The 18556-nt window shown below is 38.8% G+C and overlaps 2 protein-coding genes across 3 annotated transcripts; one reads left to right on the top strand and one right to left on the bottom strand.

The window, feature by feature from the left end:
* The first annotated feature begins 2062 nt into the window (after positions 1–2062).
* ankra2 (ankyrin repeat, family A (RFXANK-like), 2) lies at positions 2063–7363 on the top strand. The gene is made up of 9 exons (XM_072372188.1): positions 2063–2152; positions 2447–2802; positions 2923–3081; positions 3174–3239; positions 3632–3729; positions 3828–3953; positions 4151–4217; positions 4379–4459; positions 6087–7363. Exons 2-9 carry the CDS (start codon positions 2502–2504, stop codon positions 6140–6142), a joined length of 954 nt encoding a protein of 317 aa, XP_072228289.1. The 5' UTR covers positions 2063–2152; positions 2447–2501; the 3' UTR covers positions 6143–7363.
* Positions 7364–7864: 501 nt separating this feature from the next.
* btf3 (basic transcription factor 3) lies at positions 7865–12765 on the bottom strand. 2 transcript variants are annotated; one of them, XM_072371568.1, is made up of 6 exons: positions 12696–12765; positions 10019–10087; positions 9761–9874; positions 9464–9665; positions 9287–9343; positions 7865–8392 (listed from the first exon to the last, which is right to left on the bottom strand). In XM_072371568.1, exons 2-6 carry the CDS (start codon positions 10085–10087, stop codon positions 8346–8348), a joined length of 489 nt encoding a protein of 162 aa, XP_072227669.1. In that variant the 5' UTR covers positions 12696–12765; the 3' UTR covers positions 7865–8345. The 2 variants fall into 2 exon arrangements, with proteins under 2 accessions (XP_072227669.1, XP_072227670.1); XM_072371569.1 differs by having other exon boundaries at positions 12633–12722.
* Between the last annotated feature and the right edge of the window lie 5791 nt (positions 12766–18556).

Raw genomic sequence — 18556 nt, 5'->3', positions numbered from 1 at the left:
CAATGTCTGTATTGACGGCAGTTTATAGTGTAAATAGTGGGTAACCGCTTCAGAAACACATTTAAATTGCCCCCAATCAGACTCAAGCTGGAGTGACGTCACCCACAATTACGCTCAGTCTCGGTCCAAAAAGAAAGACGCTCAGGTTTACTGTGATGGAAAATAACAACGGATATATCTGAGGTTTTCTGCTTCATAATCTCATCCTTTTAAGATGGTGCGTTTTGTTTGACTGAGTACGAATTTAAATTTAGCTCCACTTCAAAATGTCGCTGTCACACTAAGACGTGGACAAGCATATTTATTTTGCCTCGTTTCCTCTGTAAAACATATGTTAGATAGGACATGACTTTATTGATTGATTTTGATATGTTTTTTTGAGATGCTATGTCAAAATAATGTCAATATAACACAGTAAATGTCATATATTTCTCATCAGTTGTGAGATGTGGCTAGGAACATTCACTCAACTACTGCAGCACAACCTTGACCACTTTACCTTTCGTGCCATTGCTGCTTCTGTTTCACAAAATGTCAGAGGAGAAATAAACTGCATATCACTCACCTGATCATTTTTAAATATTTGAACACAAAACATACAAACAACATATAAAAGATGGCTGTTAGCTATGAATTTTATTCCTCAACAATTTAAATAAGAGCAACTAAGGTAAGTAGTTAACAAATTAGTAAAAGAAAAATTCTAAATAATTCAATTAAATGAAAAGAAGAATCTCTACTTCTCAAAACTATTTTAAATCTAAACATTTCCTAAAATAAAAATGCAAAAAGAATGCAATTCATCAGAAATACAATGGAAAACAGTTAAATAATAAGTTCAGTGTATCCTGATATAGCCTTACTCAGGGAATACATACTATGAATGATGTGTGTTAGTACTAATTAACTTTATAACAAGATATTAGTACCTTGTAGTGCTCAGTAGTGGCCTCACTATAAGAAAGTCATTTCATATTCTAGATTGAAACATTAGTTATTTCAGTCTTTTCAAAACCATGACATGTGTAATTTATCTTAGATAAAAATAGAAATGATCTGTGCAGCAGGGTAAAACAGAGCAGTGTTTCATATCAGTTTTCAATTTGCATGAGACACTTTCCTTCCTACTGCCCATCAGCTGGACAAAAAGGATTTTAAACATAGATACAGAGGTTTGAAGTTCTCACAGGCGTTTTATAATCAGGAGAAACAAGAGGAGGACTTTTCCCACCATTCCAGCCTTCAGACTTATCAACAGACTGATAACGAAAAACAAATTACAACAATTGAGACGGAGACTCAAAGGCTGTAACAATACTGGCCAACTTTTAGTACAGTCACCAATATCAGTTTTTACCGTTCTCAAGCTAGTGTTGTCTTGTTTAAATCTGGAGATAAAAGGATTACGGGCTGTTTAGGGGGAGCAGAACCGAGGAGTTCACCAGTACAATTTTAAACTATGAAACAATGGTGCCATCTGCTGGCAGAACTAACGAAAACGTGAATGGGCGTTTTTCCGTTAATTCTTGAGACTGCGCGACACAAAAGAGCCGGAGAACTGTTTCAAAAACAACACTCTAAGAAACATATTAAGGCTCAAAAATAAACTGGCCTTAGCTTTAGATATTGCAATTTTTAGTTTTTCAATAACCTTGGGTAAGACGTTGGTTGAAATTCTTATTTTTTTATTTCTTACAGAATATCTTTTTATGAAAGTGACAAAAAGCCCCCCTAAAAAATACTTCAAGGTTAACCTCACATGGTGTAAATATCACTTAATTATCTGCATATCAGTGAGTGAGGAAAGACATACTGTAAACATAGGAGTTTGAGATTTTAAAAGAGGTGTCTGGAGCTCATAGCAATATACTATTAAGAATTTGATTAAGCATTTAACTGTTTGAATAGCAAAATACAAAACACTACAACCATTTATTCTTATATTGGTTGTTTAACCATGCATACATAATTTGATATTCCCATGAATATCAGCAAGACAAAAACCATGCTGTAAAGTCTGGTCGGAACCAAAAAAGGGGAGGTTAATAGTGGGTGTACCTTGCAACTCATTGCGCATGTGCAAATGCATCAAAACACCGACAGAATAGAGATGGTTTTAAAAGGTTGCTGAAGAAAAGCAATGCCCTATCAAGTAAGATTTATGACGTTTTAGCAAAGCAGTTTTTGTTGGCGTTTATGCTTGAATTCTTTCCACTGTAAAATGTCTTATCCTGAGAGTTTCAGTTTGACTGTCGGAAGGTTACGATAACAATAGCTATCATGCTAACCAGTGGCTAATAGACAGTGAGGTTGGTGGGGATTTAATATTTAGCGTTTGCTATAGATTCAATCATATATTTGTGGAGTTTGTACACAATCGAAGTTAAGTAAATGTGACTGTGTGGTGTTGCTTCGTTTAATTTTGCTTTTAATTTTCGTATTTCAGGCGTGCAGTGGCTTCATTTTAATCTTGGTGTGTTAGCTCAGTAAACGAATAGAGGATGGACAGTGTTACCGTGTCAACTGCAGAGGGGACCACTGAATGTCCTCTTGTCTCGGAGGACATGGAGGGGATCTGCGTAATGCCTGATTTGAGTGCCATAAAGACTGAGCAGTCGGTTGGTGCAACCCCCGATGACACAAACCCCCAAAATGTGGCCATGGGCATCAAATTCATTCTGCCCAACCGCTTTGACATGAATGTGTGCTCAAGATTTGTGAAGTCGCTTAACGAAGAGGACAGCAAGAACATTCAGGACCAGGTGAACTCTGATCTGGAGGTGGCTTCTGTTTTATTTAAAGGTAAGAAAGAGAATCCTTGTTTGTCTGTCTCCAAATTCACAGTCGCAATAGGTTAATGTCTAATGCACAAGAGTGAAACTAAATGTGAGCCTCTTTCTTCAAATGTTTTCTTGCTTTCAGCTGAATGCAATATCCAAACTTCACCCTCACCAGGCATACAAGTGCGTCACGTTTACACACCGTCCACCACAAAACATTTCTCCCCTATCAAACAGTCCACCACGCTCACCAATAAACACAGAGGCAATGAAGTCTCCTCCACACCTCTTTTGGTGCACTGTGAGTACCACTTTTGTTTCCTATTGATTTTTTTTAGCACCTTCATAAGGATTCAGAGTGTAAGTGTTACACATGAATGTTTGTCTTCTCAGCTTTGTCCATTCACCAACTGGCAGCACAAGGAGAAATGGTGTTTTTGGCCAGCAGGATTGAACAAGGTAGGCTCGGCTGTTGTTCATTGTGACACATAGTTCATGTATATTCATATAAGTAGGTATTTTCCTTTTTTCTTTTTTGTATAAAGAAGAAAAAAAAAGAAGAAACAAATAGTTGACATTTCTTTGATTAGCTTTATTACTTTTCAGTACCAGTTCTAACAGTTTTTGCTTCGACTCAGTGTCCCACTCAAGTTAAAAATTAAATTAAAATCCACACAGCATATTTTAAAGTCATCCGTTTATAGCCAATTTAGGCAGTAATATCTTTATTGCAATTTAAATATTCAGTTTTTTGCTGGAATGCTTTGTATATAACTAAATTAACTCACTGTGTATCTGTGCAAATGGAAATCCAAGCTAATTTTGAATCTTTTGGATATTTATGTTAACAGAAACTGTGATCAATCTCCAAGATGAGGAAGGTTTTACACCGTTGATGTGGGCAGCTGCACATGGACAAATTGCTGTTGTTGAGTTTCTCCTTCAAAATGTATGAAAAAAAAATGCATCAGATCACTTTTTTTTTTTTTAATTGGAGCAAACCGTTTATTTAGTTTGTTTATTACTCTGCATCACTTTACACTGAAGGGGGCTGACCCAAACCTTCTGGCTAAAGGGAGGGAAAGTGCGTTGTCCCTGGCCTGCAGTAAGGGATACACTGATATTGTGAAGATGCTCATTGACTGTGGAGTGGATGTCAACGAATATGACTGGGTAAGAGTTTATTCAATGTTCACTGGACTTTGTTAAGTCAAATATGGCAATAATATGAATTGTTTATGGATTGTTGTCTGTGCTATAAGTGCTGAATTATTGCACTGCAGCTAAAACAAGCACGTTTCAGTCTTGGCTTATTTGTAGTATATCACTGTTACATTCAAACAATGTGACGTTATCCTGGTGCATTTCAGAATGGAGGTGCCCCCCTGCTGTACGCTGTCCACGGCAACCATGTGCGCTGTGTCGAGATCTTGTTGGGTGAGAAGAGAGTTTTCACTGAAAATAACATCCATCTCAAAAATATCCATCATTTCCTGATATTATAACAAACAGCTGCTGTGGTTTAGGGAGTTTTACTTGTTGTTTCCAACATTAGCACATATATTAATTGTGTTTTGGTATTTTTGCATGTCTTCCAGAGAGTGGTGCTGATCCAACCATTGAGTCAGACTCTGGATTCAATGCAATGGACATGGCTGTGGCTATGGGCCATCGAAACGGTGAGTAAAAAAAAATTTTAAAAAAATCACATGGCCGCTGGCTGCATTTACAGCTAAGACACGCGTTTATACAGCTATACAGTTATTTACAGCTAAGACACGCGTTTATACAGCTATACAGTTATTTACAGCTAAGACACACGTTTATACAGCTATACAGTTATTTACAGCTAAGACACACAGACAGCGATTCATGCAATAAATTCTATAGTACTTTTTTCACTCTCAGCACATGGAACATTTAATATAACCATTTACAGCAGCAAAAGGATAGCAAACAGCAGCATAAATTGATGGAAGAGATGGAACAGAAAGAAGTTGTAGTCCTTTTTATTTATTTTAGTGTTTCTGTGGTCTGTTGGGAGCAGTGCTGCGTTGTTGCTGGTTCACTCATTAAGGGTGTGTCATGCTGTCACTGAAGGAGCTTTCCAGTGTCATCACGGTGTCATGCACAGGGGAGAGAAACGTGAGGTACTGTTACAGGAAACGAGAAAGTAACATGACCAAAATATCATGTGGTTGTAGCTTGATTAACTCCCACACGTCAACACTCAGCTATGCTCAGACAGGCCTCGGCATTCCACAAACTCAATGAAGTTCCATCTTTTGCATATTGTTATTATAATGGTGCATCTTAAGTGTGTATTAGTACAACCAAATTCCAAACAAAGCTGCTCTTGTTCACATAATTTCCATTACTTTTGACATACAGCTTAATGCATCAGAATTTGTGTTTGTACTTCAGCCCAATTAAACTGCCTAAAATCCTCATTTTATTACCACATCTTCATCTGACAAAATCGCTACTGAAGTAACTTAAAGACAACATCTATGTGGTGATCACTCCTAGAGAAAAGCAGAAGCAGCAGAATTTTCTGTACGTTTTCTCACACAGTCCACAGCGCCGCAACGTCAATAACTCCATTGGGCTCCCGTGCATGTAGCCAGTTGCAAGGAAGATGGAAGGAAAGTTAAGCTGTAACCGTTAGCTTTACTGATTGTCAAGGAGTGGAGATAGCCGGACCAGCCTCCTCCTGTCTCCCACCGCCTGCTGTGGGCAGGGGAAGCATCCCAGAACAAAGCTGACCTGGCTGCTGCCCCAGCAGACTACTAGCGTAGCTCAAAAAGAGCCTCAGCAGGTAGAGCCTACACCTGTAAAGTGCATCAATGTTGACCGGTTCAGACTGGTTTGCAAGAGCTCTGTATTTGCAGGTGTTCATTCCTTGGAGTGTACGTGTCTGCAGAATTCCACCAGCAGATCTTTGTTTTTCCAGAGATGTTGATTTAACGGAGGTGAAGAGGATTTGAGTTTATCCTGTCATTTATTACTGTGACATGAGTGGAAGGGAAGATGTTTACTTTTACTTTGCTGCTTCCAGCCACCGTTGCTTTTTTGGAAGCAGCAAAGTAAAAGTTGCTTCTAAGATAAATAAAGAGCAGTTTTTCTTGCGTTGTGTGGGAGTGAAGGGCAGCCTCAGGGGAATGTAAGTATTTGGATTAATGTTCATTTTTAATGTCCCATGAACTTGCAGCACCCTGTACCCAGTGCAGCACCAGTGAATCTGCGTTGGCTGTCGTCCTGAATCAACCACAGCTGTGTTCATTAAAACATTGCTTGTCTGTTTAGTTCAACAGGTGATGGAGGCACACTTACTGAAGCTGCTGATGGGAATCAGAGAATGAACTGTTGCACTATAGGAGAACAAACAGTGGGGTGACATCGCTGGACAATCACAAAGCGTGCCCTGGCTGTTGAACATTTCCGCTCCCTGAGGAGATATTTCAACAGCGTTGCATCGTTTCATTTTATTTATTTTATCTTGTGGGCCGGATGCACGTGACGGTTTGTGCTGCGAGTTTCCAGTTTCAACCCTCTTTCAAATGACCCTCCACACGTTTTTTATTACACAGACTGTGGAGTTGCAGATCTAATCAGGATACACCGGTGGAAAACTGCCAGAAGTGCAGCGCAGTGCGGTGTTGGTTCGATTTAGCTTCATTAATAAGGGAGGGTTTGTGCGTCTTTTAATGCCATAATAATTTCGTATCCTTTTCTCATCCGATACTTTTATTTTTTCTAAACTAACCTGTTTACCGTAACAAAAACTAAAGTTTTTAAGGTTAAAAGAATTTTAATATAACATGTTCAGTTGCCTCAAGGTCTTCATCTCTGAGGCACGTTGCACAAACTGTGATTTTTAAGATGCTGCCAAGCTGTTTGTTGTGTGTTTTGTGTTGATTGTACTGGATTTATTTATTCGAATGATTTAAACCATTTCTCTGTACAGCGATGTTGAGATGTGTTGTGAATTTCAAAAGACCTCACACTGCAATTAAATGTCCCACGAGGATATTGTGGTGCTTTTTGCTATTTTTTGGGTTTTATCAAGTTGCTTATATAGTCATAAAACGCCTTGTGTCAAAAAACAACTTGTATCACGCTTGCTGTCAGTCATCTTTATGTACTGATATTCCTCTGAGTGTAAAATTAGTATTTAATCACTGAATTGAAGCTGTTAAGAGACTGAAAGAACCGTTTTTGTTTTTTAGACTGCATTGAACAGCATCGCATTCATTAGGAAAATGAGTATTTATTTGTCTTACTGCAGATTGTACGACTGAAGGGAAGCATGTGTTGCCGAGCTGGATGCTAACATTTAACCATATTTAACCAAGAAGCTAATAATTGCTGGCGCATGCCATCTTTTTGCATCAACAATGAATAATTGCTGCATTCAACAGTGTCAGAGCTCATCACGTCAGTTTCGTTTCAACGAGGTTTTTTTGTTGTGCAGCAATACATTTATTCTCCTTTAGCATTTTTAGTTAAACCCTGAATGATTGATTCTTTACATGGGTGACAAGTTTCTACACCATTATACTGTGTCTAAAAAAACTTGCTTCTTTCAGTTTTCCTAATATATAAAATAAAATGTTTGAGATAAATAATCCCGTCTAATTTGTGCAGTCTCCTTCTGCCAGTCCCTCCTAAGCATATATACTTACTTTTAATTCAGTTTCCAATGTGAAATAGTGTGTTCCCCTGCCCTTAAACATGGCCGATGCCAACAAAGGTCACCTTTATAAGAACCAAAAGTATTAAATCTATTCAAAAGGACAGAGTACAAGTAAAGGAAGTGCAAAATAAGTGTGACTGCAAATAAGTGAGAGTCGTCCCTGCATATAGAGGGGATGGTAACTCACTACACTAAGAGTAAAAGGAGATATTCTTCAATTTGTTTGGCTGTCAATTTAAACAAAACAGGAAGGGGGGTGGAGAGAAAGAGAAGGGTGTGGGGTGTGTAATATCATGCACGATTAATCTATACACTCATCAATCTACAAGAACATATATCAGCTGTAAAAAAAAAAACTAACTTCAGGGAAAAAACAACAACATTTGGCTGTTTGTTGACAGTAGCAAAGGTTTATTCCAGATATGGTGGTTTTAGGGAGGCCACAGAATTAAGGTTCAGTAACACAGAGGAAACGGATGTACAGCAGGGGCCTCGAGCACCACATTTTACACACAATCTCTCACTCTATAACTGGACATAAAGACCACAGAGCACCACAAGCATCTGGTGGCAAACAAGAGGTGGAATGAGTACTAATCCTGTACACCTAAATACTGCTACCCCAGTTTTAATACAGAGTACTATTCTAGAAATTTACTCAAAAGAAACAAACAAAAAAAAAACTTATTTAAGAGTAGGCAAGTCATTTTCTCAGGTGTTGCACATATTACAGACTGCTCACAGCCAAAAAGTTGTCACGTTACTCATCTTCAAGCATTTTAACTCTCAACTTTCCACCTCTTGATATAGAAACGATAACATTTAGTGCCCCACATGGTCCTGTCAAGTTCTGACACTTCCTATTTCCTCTAGTTGGCCTCATCCTTGGATGCTTCATCAAAATTCTCCACCAGATCTGAAAGAACAAAAGATTGAGCGGTAAATTGACTGAGTGAGGAAGAAAGGCATATCCATCTGCTCAAATCACTCTCAGAGGTGCCAGAGCACAATTCAGGAAAAGTGTGTTTATCTGAAACACGATATACTCAACACAGTCTCAAACTCATCCCTCCCTCCCTCTCCCATACAGAGTGCCGTGTGCTCCACATATGAGGGCCCCACAACTAGCGAGAGCAGCTGTGAAAGTTGTGGGGAAAAGCATCAAAAAGTTGGCTTCAATTACTCCACGATATGTGAGAAATCTGCCCGTCCAAGTCGTGTCTCAAAGGGTCGAGGGTTAAGATGGAAACAATTCCAAAGGTCTGGGTAAACATGTTCCCTTCAGTGGGAGAACAAAAAGGAAACTTAATTCCAATAACAATGTGATGGCATCGGTTGTTAACCCCCGTGCCATCAACTGCTCCACTTGCTGAATACATATGCAATCGTTTGTTGCATTAGCGGGGACTCGGGCAAGAGGGAGAGAAGTCCTGGGAAAAGCTGAGATTGTCCTAATGGCAACCTCATGTGTTTGCTCCATTTTCTCCACAAAGAAAAGCAAACTGAACTGTACAATCTTATAAACACCGAACGAGAGATTCAAACAAAACTCCACATTGCACACCATCAAAAGTAACAGATGAATCCCCTTCATGTGACCCCCGCTCATGAGCCAGAAGAAAAGCAAACCTGCCACATTCATTTGACTGAGAGACGGAAAAAAGGAATCCTGCAGCAGCGATCAAAAAAGTGTGAAGTCGAATGATCAAATCAGACCAGTTGGATGCCAGTCATCTGGATTCTGTTTCAGTTTGAAAGGTGAAACAGCCTGCTGTGCATGCAACACAAAATGACACATCGTAGCTCTCACCTGGAACGTCGTCATCTTCTTCTTCTACTGTTGCAATCGGCGCTTTTCCATCCGCAGCTGTAGGAGCAGAAAAGCAGGAAGGTTATCTCCTGGGAGCAAAACTTTTCTCCTCAAACACGTGTGGCGAAAGAGGAGAAATTGCAAATGTATGCAACAGGCAATCTTGAGGGTGCTGACCCTGTTTGGGCAGGGCCTCGGCGAGTCTCCTGAGGCTCGTCAGGCTGTCGGCTCCCAGCTGGTTCAGGATGCCCGGCAGCATCTCGGTCAGCTGCTTGGTCTCAGCGTGGCCGGTGATGGTGAAGGTGTTGGCAGCGAGGGAGGCCTGCACTTTGGGATTGTTGAAGTGGATGACTGTTCCCTGATTTGTAAACATGTTAACCTGCAACAGGATGGATTATTCCAATGTTAGCCACAAAATAGAGGCCGTACGGGCACAGATTCACTTTACATGCTGTGGGAGAATTCGCTTTCTACCTCTTCAATACCGGAGATGTTGTTCACACCGAGTTTCTTTAAGGAGAACTGGAGCTTCTTGTCATCTGCAGTTGCCGTTCTGTGTACAACCTTCTTCTTTCTGCGAGCGCTGCCCTAAAGAGACAAGCATGGAAATGTGTGTAAACCAACCATATTTGGTTTATATCTGTCCCATCTTTATCTGGAGTCCTGCAGACTGCACTCATTAAAGCACCGACACAAAAAAATGGCAACGCGACATTGCATTTTATCATTTACCTTTCCGCCGATACGGACTTGCGCTTGTAGTTTAGCAAGTTTTTCTTGATTCATAATTGCTTCTTTCATCTGGAAAAATAAGAGAAAACATTACCTGCGGTGACGTGGGCGAAAGATTTTAAGCACGAAGAAACTGAACTGTGGCTGCTGAAGATACGGCAAGATGCATGAGCCAAGACACAAAGCAACCCGTGCAGCTGAATGAGCAAAACTGACTCCAACAATATCATCAGAAGATTGACAAAAGTTAAATATGAACAGGATTTTTTTTTTTCTTTAAATATATCTTGATACTGAACCCACATGAAATAAATTAACCTGCATAAAATCAGTCTTTAGATTTTTTTGCCTACAATGTGATCATCTCTACTCAAGATATTGCAGCGATACAAAGATACATTTTATCAGAAACCATCGAGTATGAACAAGCTTTCAGCTCCGTATCGGGCCTGCTGTTTAGAAATTAAGCCACGTTCCTGTTTAGGTGACTGACACACCTTTAGATTGACCCGTTTATTTCTAATGCTGATTGGGGGAGTTCAGCACTGGTCTGAGCGAGCGTGTTCTGATAAATCTGATAAATCTGATAAATCTGATAAATCTCACCCTGAAGACAAATAAGCACACAATAAGCATGTAAGGCAGGGGGGGTAAAAAGGTGGCGCTTTAAAGGCAAATGTGTTGGGTTTTTTTTGCAGAGATATTAAAAACTGATGAGCTATAACCAATATATATTCAAGGGATAAAATAGAGAACATAATCTCCACCATAAAAGTAGAATTATTATTATAGTTTCATATATTACATTTTTAAATGATAGATAAATGTGCACATTTGTGGCCCGTTAAATAGACTATTACTCATAAATTCTAACCCTAGTTTTGTAGGAAGGACCAAGCTTGAGAGCCTGAGTAGTAATAAAAACAAAAAAGAAACATTTTCAAGCTTCGAGATGCAAACAAGCACCTCCGCACCAAAGCCAGGAGGAAGGTGCTGGGTTGAAAAATTAGCAAACGGTAAAGAGAAAAACTGCTCTTTATAAAAGAAAACTTTTTTTTCTAAATTGTATGGAACCTTTTTAAATCACATGGCATTAGTCACGGGAGCAGTGTCCAATAAGACGAGCAGAAAACAGCTGCTGAGCACAAATCTACGTATCCATAAACGCAACATGTATGTATACAAACACATACACTCTGTTTTCTATGAGTCAAGAATTTCCCTGCAGATACGTCAATTTAAATCATTTCAACTATGTCCCAAAAGATCTACTACAACTTAATTTGTCTCGGATGTCAAACGTGTGGTGGAGGGGGTCAGTGTTCACAGGTCAGAGAATATCAGGCCAGCCAATCAGCCAGTTTAGTTTTTCATGTCGCCAGCATTATTGTGCCTCTACTTTTGTGAAACATGCTGAAACAAAGAGACGTGATTCAGTAAGGAGACCAATTAAAACCAAAAGAACAATAGGAATGACGCCACAAAGACGTGAAATGACATGAGACAGGTGTAATGACAGATAACATGAAACAACACAAATGATGTGACACGGCACTGACAAGGATGCAGTGACAGATGACATGACACAACATATGAAGCAGATGACATGACAGGTGACAGGACACAACATATGAAGCAGATGACATGACAGGTGACAGGACACGCCAAATGACATGAGACGACACACAGGACAGATGTTAAGGACACATGACAGACACACGTTGACAATACCAATTAAGTGATAAATGACATGACATCACAAGGTGTTGGACTATCATGTTCTGTCTAAACAGCTTCAAAGCATCTGAACACAGAGTCTACAAGTCTATCAAAACTACTTTGTATTGACTGGTTTATTCGTCAAAGAGTATCTTTGTATCCTTAGCATTAGAACATTAACCACTGTAGATTTAAATTATTACCGATTTTACATTTGCTATTAATCATTGCGTATTTATTTTATATAAACCAATGTATTTCGATCCATACTTCCATATAGAATTAGTGTGAAACTTCACAACAAATTTGCAAAACGACGTTCCTATAAAACAACAACGCAGTCCCGTCACATTAAAAATGAAAACCGCGGACAAAGAAAAATATTCAATTTAGCTCAAATACCGAAAACACCATTTGATTGGGGCGACAGCAACCGTGTGGGTGTGGAAATGTGCGGTAAGATTATTCTCAAAGCAGGAATAGGATGTTAAAAAGGCCAACAAATGAGCTGTCAGTGCAATTATCAATGTTATTCAGTCAACAAGTTAGCTGCTATCGAAAGCACAAGGATTCTCCTCATATTTGGTCAGTTTTATGGACGAGCGGAGACACAGGTAAAAAGAGTAAAGTTAGGCGGAACAAAACAAGCCAATGAAAGTGTAGTTAACTTCAGAACGATTTTAGTTGACTCCCATTTCGCCGAAACGAGGTGTGGCTGAGCTTTTGAGCAATAACTTGCATGCTAACTACGGCTAGCTTCTCGGCTAACTAGCAGCTTGTGGGGTGTACGGCCTGTCACACACAGCCTCTCACACTGCCACACAAAACCGTCAGTTCCGTTAGCTTCAAACCCCGGCGGATTTCAGCCATCTAGTCGAGAAAGGCTTTCGTTTACCTCTTGCCGTCGGATCGGGGGATAACAGTGCAGGGAAGAAGGTATTTAAAGCTCCTCACTGACCTGTAAACTAACAGCAGACACATGCGGGGAGCAAGATGGAAGCGAGAGAGGAGGGAGGAAGTGACGTCCAGAAAGAAGTGCGACGATAGGTGGAGTTTTTCCTGCCCTCAGTTTAGTTTTGCAGGTTACAAGCAGCACAGTCTCCAGTATCAGTGTTACATCCTCTCAACTTATTATTACAGCCCTCATCAACTTAATTTGAACATGATTTGGACTGATCCTGAGGTGCTAAACACAGAAACCTTACAATGGAGACATGAGAAAAAAAAACATAAGAGACGCTCATGCAACCCAATTTTGGAAAACTCATCAAAATTTGCTATAACAAAATAAAAAAACTCAACTTTTTAGAAAAATTTTTACTAAACCCATCAAAACTAATATCTCAACATTTCAAAAATATATTTCAAAAGCACAACAAACACTACCTAACAGAAGATTTAACAACAAACAATAGGTCTAATTTTAGAAAAACAAGCAATAAAACAGCAAACACAACAGCAGAGGATACAAAATCTGAGGGCAGAAGTTCATGCAACTTCTATTGGACAGGTGAGTGGGAGAAGACATTCTAAAAATCAGGAAAAATGCAAAAACATGTCAGACACCAAGGCAGCTAAACCACACGTACAGTTACCTTTCAGAAAATACAAAACACGTTTCTGGCAACATGTTTCGAAACATAAAAAATACAGACAAGACATCTTAGAAAACAGTTAAAGATGCAAAAATATCTCAAACGTATTTCAGAAGACTGTGAATTTTGGAAAATTACATGAAGAAAACAGGCAATCATCGCTGATGACACAACAAGACACTTTTTTGTCTCTGTTGCACAAGTGCGTGGGAGAAAATGTCCTCAGACAAGGCAGGAACTTGGAATAAAAGTTTACTTCAAGTAAATTCTGGTCTGGTGAGCTGGAGTTCTCTCTTCACTTTCCTCAGAAAACACAGCAAAACCAAAAATATGACGCTCGAAGAAATAAAAATAAAAATGAAACTGAAAACACAACAGATAAAAAAGCGTATACGTCCAGGAAAAAAGCCTTGTGTTTGACATTTTTCAGAACATTGTGTAATAAAATAGTATATCATAATGTAACATTACCATTAAGCTTCATCTTTCAATAGAAAGAAACTGCTTCAAAGCAGAAAACATATCAACCAGCAAGAATCTTCTCTTCATTCCAAGCCAGTTCTGGAGGAAGAATTCAGATCCTTTTCTCAAGTGAAAGCATCAATTCATCTGTGCCAAAATACAGCAGTACAAGTAGAAGTCCTGCATGAAAACTCCTACTTGTTGTCAAAGTATCACAGTTTGGTCCCTCTGACAGATCATATATGATGTGGTGAGATTATGAACACAGACACATTAGTGTGAAAGCAGCATCTGTTATCACTCCAAAATGTAAGGCTACTTTGTACTACATTACACACGGAGACCACATAAATCTGTCGTGATAAGATTAATGTGTCGACGAAAGAACAAAAAACAAACAACAAAAACAAAGTTCTAGCTCTCCAATCTGTTTCCAATGTTCAAACTGTCCTCTGATCCTTGACTTTCGGCGAGTTGTTGGATCATTTTATAATTCCTTCAGTTGAAAACGTTGGAACTTTTGAAGAAAAAAATCTATTTGGTGGAGCTGTTTTCGTAGACATTGGTAATGTGACACAGAGCGCAGAATTCTTTTTGGTAGAGTTAAGAAGCTAAAAAAAAAAAGTTAAAAGGTTAGAAACGGCCGGCTTAATCTTTAACAGTGTGTTCTAATTTAAAATGTTGCTCATTGTGTTGAAGGCTTATCCTGAAAGTATTAAGTAACTAAAGTGGAAAGTACATTTCTGAAGTGTTGTGGAGAGAAATATGAGGAAAAGTGAAGTGACTTATGTAGATACAAGAGCCCCATTATTATATTCCAAAAGCAATAAAGACGGACAAAATGATGGAATATAATCATTTGTATATTCAGTTCAAGAAAGGAGACATTCCTGTGATTGGGAGATACTGACAGGTCAATGTCTCCAGATAAGGAGACAGGTTAAAAGAGGTGGACTGGGTGTAATTCCACCATGAAGAAGTCTTCTGAGCTGTAAGACTCAGCTGTGGAGCGGCTATCAGAGAATTAGCATCAACAATAATTCAATTAATACACTAAGGGGAATGCTAAAATGTGACATATCTTTTAAGTGTGGTTTGTTGGATCAGTTATGAGCAAACCTTCTTTAGTGACAGTGTCTATTTACTCTCAGGTATCTAGAATGATTTGCCTCCATATTTGTTCAGGATAGTGGTCGCAGTCAGGGTGCTGAAACTGAGATCGGTCTGTTTCTTGCAAATGGTCCACGGTAGGTTCCAGTGTGGCTAAATGTGCCTTTTCTCAGCCCAAACAGACCCCAAATTCTTCATCCAAAACCTAATCAAAATGAGTTATCTGATAATTACCCACAAACCTAACACCTTACCCTAAGTCAGCTAAAATGAAGGTGGCTATACATAAGAAGGCATCCCTTAAAGAGGGGACAGGTGTGTGTGTGTGTGTGTGTGTGTTTGGTAAAACTAGATGAGTAATAGGTGACCTGATTGTTTGTTAGAGAGTGAAACCTATAGGCAGCTGCAAGGCCTGATTTATTTTCATTATATAAACATGTTACCCGTTTTGAATGTTAATGACAATTTGTGAAAATATAAGTTTATCATCATGAAATCCATATAGTGAAAACTGCCTTTCTGCTTATAATAATGTTAAATATGCCTGAATTAAATTGGTGGCCTCATCTCTAAAGCTACACTTTCAAATGATGTTTCTGTTTCATGCTTCATGTGAAAATATCATATTTGTGGATGTCTTTTTTATCTCTAACTCCGGTTTACTGCTATGTGCCTTTAAGTATGACACCAAAGCAACAGCTTTACAAAAGCCACAAACATAATGAATGCCACAACACACCTCCTGTAAGACAATCTTATCTGCAGCATTCAGCAGCCTCCTCCTTTTCACTCGATTAAGCAGAAACTTACCAAAATGCACAGAAAAATGATTTGATGTGTAGATGTAAGGTAACAATCAAACTGGCATCAATGGGCATTATAAGTCATTATATTCCGTGCGTCTTGTCCCCTGAATGTTTAGAATTCAATGAACTTTTCATCCAACTTTACGTGAGTGTTCGATATATTTCGTATAATGTAAAGCATTTTTTCCCCACTAATTTATCAAACAAGTTGAGCAATGGACATCAATATTTTGATTTCACTGGGGTGAAGAGTTAGATTGAGCTCGTGCGCTTAATCTGTGTCGAATATGAGGAACAAACCGACGCAACACTCCAGGCTTTGGAGATTTGTCACTTCTAAATTTCCTTCAGACATAAACTGGTATTTTATTCTTTTGTTTGATTTAAAGGTCGCATCGCCACAAATTGGGCTCTTCTCTTACTCACATGCTGTTAAGACGCCCCCCCCCCCCCCCCTAGTGGTGACACTCAGACTCGTTGCAAGAAGCGAGCAGGCTGGCGTCTAAACATCTTTCTCAGAGGATTAATTCACATATTACAGCACAAATTAAATCAAATTTCTGTTTGGGATATATCTTATATATGTTGAATATATTGAAGATATCCGAAATTAAAGATACATTTGCTATTAATTTGAGTAATTAAAATAAGGTGTTGCCTGTTTCATAAACAAATTGGCTCGCAGTCCACAAGCTTTGCTGAAGCTTTGCTTTGGATTCACCACTGATTCTAGTTTTAAATGTCTGGAATGAGATTTTCAAACGTGTATTGAAAGTAATTCAGTTAATGCACACACATCTCATTCACTTAAATGTGTAAAAGTTTTATCCTCAGCTGGAGGTTCAAATTCCAGATTATAAGGTAAAGTCAAACGGTTGAAAAAAAAAAGATTTCTTACGTGAACAGGTTGTAACTGTTACAGTATTTACCCTTTTTCTAAACAAAGAAAAAAAATCTGTTCATCTTTCATTTAAAAAACTGCAATTTTCATCGGTGCAAACTTGCTTTGATGCTTCAAAATCAACGTGGCAGGAATATAGAAGTGATAAATGAATTATAGCTGCTGGCTTCAGTAGATTCTTATAAGTGGCCGCCGGAGTGAGCAGAAACATTACTTATAGGCGATCTGTATAAAGAAAAAAAATCATCTCATATAGACTGATTTGATCCGGATATGTATATCTGTATATGTATATGTACAGATTACATATGTATATCTATGCTATATATGCATATACAGGCCTGTATATGCATACATATCGATATATATATATAATAGTTTAGTTGGGCAGTCGGTCGTCCAGTTTTTTTATACAGCATCTTTTGGGCCACCAGTGTTCTGATAACTGTAATACACTGCTTCACCGCTAGATGGCGCTGTAGAAAAGGGAACGTCCCAAACAATTCTAACAGGCCAAACAGAACCAAAAACATCCACCAGTTAGAAGTGCAAAGCACTAAAGTCTAAACGTGTCTTCAGGGCAGCTCCTTTCATGAAGCCTAACTGGTAACTGATCCTTCTGTGTGGAGGGGAAAAGTTGTGTAAACTCAAAGCAAGTCGGTTTTCTTTATTTATTGTTCGTTTCTTTCTCTTTTCTGTTGATAAATAAATACATTTGAGAGGAATGCATTTCGTCATTGTGCTTATATTATTCGATTGGTTTTGATAAGAATTCTGGGCCAAATCTGATCCCATTCCTCACAAAACTTGGAAAGAGTGCTGACTTGAAACTGTCCCTTTGAAGGCGACGCATGAGCAGACAGATGGTCCCCCAGAAGAAAAACAGATATGTTTTCACACAGTTTGATTTTCAAGACCTCATTCACAGTTTTGTTGAAGGACTAATTAAATAATATTACCTGCTAATCACAGATAGCCTCAATTCAATGAGAGTCCACCATGAAAAATAACCTGACACTGATTGAAGCGCGTTACTATGACTTTTGATGGGGTTACACGTATCATGCAATCTTTCCTTGACACACATTGACACACTCCCCCTATTTCTATTTTTCTAAGCATCGTTAAACAAAACAAATTTCATGAAAAATTAATTTTATCTTTCTGGCTGCGTAAATATGAACAGAGATGTTCACACAAACATCCAGCATGACGCTCCAGACGCTGCACGGCAGAGGCCTTGTATGTGGGGCTTGCATGCTCTGCATGACCCGTGACTGATTCGAGTTAACAGCTGACTCTTTTTCATTACAAATGGCTCGCGGATAATCTAGGGAACTACCGGATCACGCAAACTGAGCGGCCTGGATGCGGTGCGCCACACCCCGGCAGCGGACTGTTCCATAAGCAATTAAAAACCCTGCCAAAGTCTTTCTCCAAACAAGATTTAGGCCTATTGGTTAAGCTATTTTGCCATATTAAAAAAAAAAAAAATAGTGACATATGAGTCAAATTAAAAAATCAAAAGGTGCACGTGCTCACATTAATGACTAAGCTTAGGCTGTATAAATAAATGCTTGTCAAAATATCCGTTTCTATGACCACACTAGCAATTACTCTGTCCTTATGGTCTTTTCTAACTTCCAAAATCTAATTTTGTGTAAATCATTGTATGGAATAAACGCTTCGGATTAGTCATGCGGACTGCATTGGACTGAAATACCACTAGAAAGGATGTAGGCCACACCAAACTTTTTTTTTCTTCCTTTCTCTTTTTTTTCTTCCAAAAAACCACTCACAGTTAATTTTCAAAGACCTTTTTTGTTATTCATTTTTTTCTCCTCTCTTTTCATTTGCCATAGTGACGTTTCCTCACCATGTGATCAGGGTGCTGATATAAATACCGACAGAAGATCCGCCCCCTATTTGATTCAGGTTTGCCCCC

The sequence above is a fragment of the Leuresthes tenuis genome, unplaced genomic scaffold (genome assembly GCF_036924035.1).
Source record: "Leuresthes tenuis unplaced genomic scaffold, fLeuTen1.0.hap1 SCAF_19, whole genome shotgun sequence".
Taxonomy (NCBI): domain Eukaryota; kingdom Metazoa; phylum Chordata; class Actinopteri; order Atheriniformes; family Atherinopsidae; genus Leuresthes; species Leuresthes tenuis.
The sequence above is the reverse complement of the archived record's forward strand: the minus strand, read 5'-3'. Positions and strand labels throughout refer to the sequence as shown.